At 32.6% G+C, this 7,520-nt stretch overlaps 1 protein-coding gene across 2 annotated transcripts; it reads left to right on the top strand.

The window, feature by feature from the left end:
• Positions 1–492: 492 nt before the first annotated feature.
• LOC136207983 (protein ABSCISIC ACID-INSENSITIVE 5) lies at positions 493–6,776 on the top strand. 2 transcript variants are annotated; one of them, XM_065998842.1, is made up of 6 exons: positions 493–768; positions 3,562–4,656; positions 4,980–5,051; positions 5,327–5,356; positions 5,543–5,646; positions 6,418–6,776. In XM_065998842.1, exons 2-5 carry the CDS (start codon positions 3,607–3,609, stop codon positions 5,636–5,638), a joined length of 1,248 nt encoding a protein of 415 aa, XP_065854914.1. In that variant the 5' UTR covers positions 493–768; positions 3,562–3,606; the 3' UTR covers positions 5,639–5,646; positions 6,418–6,776. The 2 variants fall into 2 exon arrangements, with proteins under 2 accessions (XP_065854914.1, XP_065854913.1); XM_065998841.1 differs by having other exon boundaries at positions 494–768; positions 3,546–4,656.
• The last annotated feature ends 744 nt before the right edge of the window (positions 6,777–7,520 follow it).

Below are 7,520 nucleotides of genomic sequence, written 5' to 3'. Positions count from 1 at the left end.
AAAGGTCCGATATCTTAATTTTTTTAATTTTTTAACTATAGTAACAAATTTAGATTTTATTAATTGAAACCGAATATTATGAACTGAATTGATATTTCTTACTTTTATTGCAATTAAAAGTAAATAAGATGAATTAAACTTGGTTTGAGTAGTTAAAAATCTTAAATCACTTAACTTAGATTTCAAGTTCGAACTTTATCTTATACAGAAAGCTTTAGTTATAGTATGGTCTATTTAAAAGGTATATGACGAGCCTTAAACCCGAAAAATCGGACAAACTATATAAAAAAAATATAAAAGATAAATGAAAATAATAAAAGATGTAGAGGGTGTTTGTTTATCTACTTTTCATCTCATGTTTACCTTTTCACTTTGAAAGATAGAGTTTTAAATGTTTGATTAGACATATCCTATTTGCCTTTTAGCTTTTTAAAACAGCAAGTAGCCAAGTGATCGGTAGTATAAAAGGCTGCCACTCCACTAAATATCTTCTTCCCCCTTAGCTAAGGTAACTAGTAATAGCAAGCTCGGCAGCTTTTTTTCTTTCTTTCGTCCTTTCATTATTTTCCTTCATTTTTAAGTTTTTTATATTTGTTTATATATTATATACTATATATATATATATCTTCTAGCTTGTTCCCTTGTTTTTATCTTCATATATGAAGAAGAAGAATAATATGAAGATATACATATATAGATAGCTCAACGGATTTCTGGTTTTTACATTTTGGCTTCTTCTTCCCTCTCTCTCATACTTGCTATTATCAGGTAATTTCTATTCATTTTCTATTTTAATTCTTCTAGCTATATTTTCCATATATATATATATATATATATATAGGAATTTATGTTAGGTAGATCTAACGATATAAGACGAAGATCAATTAGCTTTCTTTGGATATGGGTTTTTATCTATCTAGGCGGGGTTTAGACGAGGTTTGGAAGGAGGGAATACAAGCAGCTCTTCTACACACTGTCCTAAATTTTAAAGGTCTAATTTTTTTTTATACGATATCTAATTAAATTATTTTTAGTATTTATTATTTTAAAAATTAAATATTAGAGTTTAACTGTCTAAAATTTTAAAAGGTCTAATTTTTTTATATAATATCCGATTAAATTCTTTTTAGTATTTATTAATTAAGTAAATATTAACGTATCTAGAAAATATAGAGTTTAACAGTCTAAAACTATTAAAAGACTGATTTTTCATTAGGTGTTTCTACCCTCTCTGTTCTTCCTTCTTTTCTTTTGCCTTCTCTCCTAAAGGATAGGATTGGGGTCAGCCTTCCTAGACTGATCCCGGTATAGGTTTTTTTGTTGGTTTTGTTTTTTTTCCTTTCCTTTCTTACCAAAAAAAAAGACTGATTTTTTATTATTATTTTATGATATTTAATATTTTTGATATTTAGTATTTTTATTATATTTATTATATCAAAAATCAGTTTTTTATTTTGTAAAACCATTATTGTTCTATGAAAGTGTTTTTTTAATGAATAATTATCTAATTTTCTCATTTAGCACAAAGCGTATAAAAAAAATGGTAAAGGCGATCCTGTATGTATGCACTTTTATCTTATTATTATTATTAAGGTGTAATACATGACGATGAATTTATTGAAAAATTATGATTAGCCCTTGAACTAGTTAAATGTATTATTGGTCATTGAACTTATATAGCTGTCTCAAAATTTATTCAATTTCAATTGGTTTTAATAAAATTACTTTAATTTTGAGTTTTGTTTCAATTAGATCACTCTGGTTACTTCAGTGACTAAAAAAGCATCGGAATAATGATGTAATTGATATGTCAGCATAAGTCAACTCAATTCAAGTCTCTGACCGAAACGATACATGATAATCATGTATGTATACGTCATCTGGCTATCACATGTTGGTTTTTTGTATGAAAAAAAAACAAAATCTTGTTTTTTGACCGACACGTGGCTATCACGTTTCGTTTTGATCAGAGATATGAGTTGATTCATACTGAACTGTCACTCATGTCATTAGTATACGATGTCTTTTAACCATTGAAATCAGTAAAGTGGTCTAATTGAGATAAAATTCAAAGTTGGTTATTTTATTGACTCGATGTAGCCATTCTGAGACAGTCATATAAGTTTAGTAACCAATGGCGCATTTAACCTGCCTTAAACTTTTCAAGTGTTCCAATATTCTCCTCAATTTGCTTGAAATGTCCAGTTCAACTTGCTTAAAATGTAGTACATTAATCACTAGGTTGGTGCGTCTGAAAAATGTGTTGCTCTCATTTTGAAAAAGTCAAATAATCAAAATCGGACATGTGGTTTTAATATTAGAAAGGATAAGTTTTTAAGTTGAGCAAATAAAAAAAAAATTAATTATTATATTTTAAGTAAGTTTTGAGAAGGTTATTCGAACATATAAATTGGGAGGGCTATCGAAATCAAGCATTCTGGATAAAGGCATATTATGTGTTAACCTGATTTTTTTTTTTTTTTTGTATGGTTGATTAAAAATATTATTGTGTTAATTAAGTTGCAACTTAGTATTTAGAGTACCAGTTTGGCGTTGTAGTGTGATAAGTTTACAATGAGAACTTTTACGGTGGACCGGATGTAATGGACCCAATCAATGGAAAAAGAGAAACATGGTACTTCATTGGAAAATGATTGGTGGGCAGAAATAAAGTGCACAATTGTCATATTTATACTGACAATATCCAATAGACCGGAACCATAGTAGAATTTCTCATTTATAATACACAATAAAATTCTAAAAGTAAAAAATAAAAAATATATTGTGTTATTTAACGTCTATTTTTGTTTAATATGGATTGAGAGGGCACTAATTAATGGAACTTCCAAAACAAGATTCTTTTGCTTTTTGTTTCCCACCAAACAACCAAATCCTAGATATTTCTTCTCAATCAATAAAAAAACTAGACTACGTCTTTTTCATTTTATTGAAATTGAAAAATAACCGAAACTGAAAAATTGACATTAACGTAAAACTTCAAATTTATTCGTGTAAATGTTTTTTTAATTGAATTTATATTTTAATATTTAAATAATTATATAGTAATTTTAAAAATCAGAATTATATAAATCAGAACTTTCTTTTCTATGAAAAAAGTCATATTGAAATCTTGAGATAAAGTTCCAATCTGCGTCATTAACTACAAAATTAAATCTCAAAATCTTCGAGATTTTATTACTTAATTGAAATCTAATATAGGAATCCTAAAAAGTCAATCCGCAATCGCATGCATCATTTTCACTCCTTTTTACATATTCCGGTATGCTGTTTGATGATAGATACTAGATATTATTACTAATTGTTTTTTATACTGAAAGCAGTTGTTTTGAAAATTTAGGCGTATTTTTATATATATATATATATATATATATAAAATAAAAGCATGAATCACCATACTGATGATTGGTCTGGTCCACACCTTATTTTCATGGGCATATCATATGACTTCTCTTTACAACTCGATCCAAGAAATTTTCTGACAATCAACTTGTCTCTTTCTGTCAAATTCTGAAACGTTTTTTCAGAAACGTTTTTTTGCAGGTCCACTTCAAACAGAAACGCCACTTCCTTTCCTTTGCAAAGAAAATGGTGGTTACAGACTCTGAAGTTCTCTCTTCAGGTGAAGTAGAATCTCCATTACAATCCGATCAACACCAAAAGAATAATCATCATCCTTTCTCGTCGCTTGGACGACAATCATCCATCTACTCGCTCACTCTCGACGAATTCCAGCACACGCTCTGCGAGAATGGCAAGAATTTCGGGTCTATGAACATGGATGAATTCCTCACCAGCATATGGAATGCTGAGGAGAATCAAGTTAGTAATAATCATGACCAGTTCAATCATGGTAACAATGGAGGAAATCACGGAGGAAATGATCATGTTTCGAGTTCTGCTCGAGGTGTTTTGATATCGAAGCAACCGAGTTTGCCTAGACAAGGTTCGCTTAGCTTGCCTGCACCGTTGTGCGCGAAAACTGTGGATGAAGTGTGGTCTGAGATTAATAGGGAGCAGCCAGGACGGGAGCTTGGTAACAGCAGTAATGGGAATAGTACTCATGTGCGTAATCCTGATCCGTCTACCCCGAGACAGCCGACTTTTGGGGAGATGACGTTGGAGGATTTTCTGGTCAAGGCAGGAGTAGTAAGGCAACAAGGCTCTGCTGCTGCACCTTCATTTCCATCGCAGCAACAGCAGTTCGGTTTTGGTACTAATTCTGCAGCAGCAATAGCCGCAGGTTTTGCTTCCAAGCCAGTTTCGGGACTCGGTGGAGGTGGTGCAGTTGGTTATCAGGCAATGACACCACAAGGTGGAGAGGGTTCGGCGAGGAATGGTGGGTTCGGAACACAGGCCGGAGCAGCAGCACAGCCGGTTTATGGGGGGAGAATGGGGGATGGAGGCGGGTATGCCCCAAGTTCTATGCCAGTAGGGGGGCAGATGTGCCCTGTGTCACCGGACGCTATGGTCAACAATGGTGTTAATAATGCTGACAATCAATATGGATTGGACATGGGTGGCTTAAGGGGGAGGAAGAGGGTTATAGATGGACCGGTGGAGAAGGTCGTCGAGAGGAGACAACGGAGGATGATCAAGAATCGAGAATCTGCTGCGCGGTCTAGAGCTAGAAAACAGGTACAGTTCTTTCTTTAACTTCAACTGTGATTAAGCCCCAAACAGAATTAACTAAAATGAACAAGAATACATATAAAGAGCGGCCCGGTGCACTATGCGTCCCCGCTAAGCGAGGGTCCAGAGAGGGGTCCCACCACAAGGTGTATTGGGAAGCCTTTTCCTGCCAATTTTTGGCAAGAGGCCGCTCCTAAGACTATAGTTCAAAAAAAAAAAAAAAAGCTCTATAGTCGCCATTGCAATAAAAAGAACGTAAAAATCGAGTAATTGAAATCTTATTAACGACGGAAGCATATTCATCTTGTTCTTGTTTCCTATGTTTGCAGGCATATACAGTTGAATTAGAAGCAGAGCTGAACCAACTAAAAGAAGAAAACAACCAGCTTAGGCATGCTCTGGTAGGATCACGAATATTTACAAATGATGATTGACTCGTGTATATATATATATAGTGACGGATCCAAAAGGGGTAAGGGGAGCTTGAGCACCCAGAAAACGCTGGGAAACTCTATGGAGGCTGTGTACGGAGCTTTATTTTTTTTTTTTCTGCAAAAGCACCCCAAAATTATCAACTGATCACGCACCGGGATCTGTCACTGTATGTATATATATATGTTCTCAATTGTGATTAGAATTTAGATGTTGTTCTAATATCATATTTATAATTGAACAGGCAGAGCTGGAGATGAAAAGAAAACAACAGGTAGATTTTATGGTTCTATGTTCTTTATATATGCACTTATTAGAAGTCTGAAACTTCAAGTCTATGTTGCACGGAAACTCTGTTACTAGCGTTTCAGCGTTTCGTGCCTGTTTCTGTGCAACATAGCTTCAAGTATTTGCTAGGGGATTTAATTTTGCATTAATTTCTGTTTATAATTTTAAGCAGTATCTTGAGGAATTGAGAATGAAAGCTCATGGCAGAACCCAAAAGGGTAAAGACAACTTGAGGATGATGAGAAGAAATTTGAGCTCTTCTTTCTAATAATGATGGTAAGCTACTTTCTATTTGATCAGAATCAGAATTAACACAAATAAACCATTGAATCAGATCCAATTTTACATATTACTAGGACGCAACCTAGGAAGCACCAACATGAGTACTTGTGTGGGTGTGGGTGCGGTAAACGGTATTTTAAAAAAAAAAAAAGTGAGATATGGGTACCGCGGGGACAGTTCATAAGTCATTATAAACCGTAAAACAATAAACATCCATAATAGGTCATTAATTCATCGAAAAGAAACATTTGCTGTATTGTTTTCTTTAGATTTTGATTTCTTCTTTTTTAGGATTTTATTTACTTTTTTAAATATTAACCCCGCTTTTCTTTAAAATCGTTAAAAGAATCCTATATTCTATTTAATCAACTCAAAAGTCATGTCCCCATGTTAAATAAAAAAGAAAAGAAGGGGCACTTAGTTTGGAGTGTCAAGTGCGTGTCCCCGAGTATACGAGTGAGTGTTCCTAGAGTGTCCGACACTCGTACAGTAACCTCCTAGAAGTGTCGGTGCTTCCTAGAATGCAACCCTTGAGCTGCTTCGGGAAGTATGCAAAACTCTTTCTTTTTTGTTTCAAATTAATCACCGTGTAACAACTTCTAACAGTGCTTTTGGTTGAATTTGTTCATAGTTAATTATTTTGCTTGGAGCTGCAATTTTAGTTCATTTTTCTCTTGAAATATAATCTCAAATTCACTTTGTCTAATCTAGCCTCTAGGGGACCTCTTAATTATTTTGTTTTCCTAAATGATTCATATGATGCAGAGTTCTTTTTTCGGAGGCGAATCTAAAACATAGATTAGCAGGGAATCAGATGGAGCAGAGATTGATAGACAGAAATGATTCTGAAAGAGCATAACTAGGAATAGAAAGTTTCAATTTGCACAAGCAGGAACTGCTTTTTTCTTGTTCTTTTTTTCTTTTAGAGAAAGTTACAAAACCAAGATGACCCATTGGTAATTTTTGTGTTCTTCAGTTCTTAGACCATGGGGAATCTTTAGAGACATTGAGAAACAGTTTTATGTTAATTCCAGTAAGATAGGAGAATAGATTCTTATAATTTTCTTTTGTTTTTCTGTTTCATTTGATAGCATCAAAGTTATCTTGAGTGATTGCAGTTTAAATTCAGCACTGATTCAGACTAGATAAATACACTTATTAAACTAGTATGTCCCATGACTTCTTTCATCAAACTCGCACACACTTGTGATTTATATCTAAGAACACTGTTATTAGAATTGATTCGATTTAGTTCTATTTCGAGCCAAATCTATAGAACGAATCTAAATTAGAATCTAAATTGTAACATAACTACCGAATCAGATCTTCACCACCGTATATTAAAAGAACTTCAACAATACTAATTATTCTGATTGTTATTTATTAAGTTATCATTTCAAATTAGTTTCATTCCATGTTAAAGTCTATCATTAAGTTCAAAAACTTGTTTTCACGTTTTGTCAAATACATAATTGTAAAAAAAATTTGCCATTAAGAGATCTGGTTGTTTGCTGTCCTAAAAACAAGGACTTCAAAATTAAAATGATTATTATGATTATTGATGATTTTAAAATTGAAAAATTTAAGACTCAATATTTTAAGTAACTTTAATTTTTAACTTTTTAATTTTAAGACATTTAGGTGGTGTTTAGTGAAGAGAGAAAGTGAATAAGAGAGTTCAGAAAATAATGATTTTGGAAAATAAAAAATTTGATTTCATAATAAATGTGGTACTAACTTTAATTTTCATAATTTTTCATTTTAAGGTTGTTAAATGTTCTATAGTATCAAAATCTCCCTTTTTAGCAATATGAAAACCTTAATCCTTGTTTGGACAAAAAAAAAAATCAACCTGTACCTAATTCTTA

Source organism: Euphorbia lathyris, chromosome 10 (genome assembly GCF_963576675.1).
Source record: "Euphorbia lathyris chromosome 10, ddEupLath1.1, whole genome shotgun sequence".
Lineage (NCBI taxonomy): Eukaryota > Viridiplantae > Streptophyta > Magnoliopsida > Malpighiales > Euphorbiaceae > Euphorbia > Euphorbia lathyris.
This window is presented reverse-complemented; position numbering and strand designations above follow the sequence as displayed.

Excerpts from the sequence above, each read along its gene's own strand:
- LOC136207983 (XM_065998842.1), top strand. The coding sequence starts at position 3,607 with ATGGTGGTTACAGACTCTGAAGTTCTCTCTTCAGGTGAAGTAGAATCT. Across the intron at positions 5,052-5,326 it reads ACCAGCTTAGGCATGCTCTG|GCAGAGCTGGAGATGAAAAG; the intron begins GTAGGATCACGA and ends ATAATTGAACAG. Across the intron at positions 5,357-5,542 it reads AGATGAAAAGAAAACAACAG|TATCTTGAGGAATTGAGAAT; the intron begins GTAGATTTTATG and ends AATTTTAAGCAG.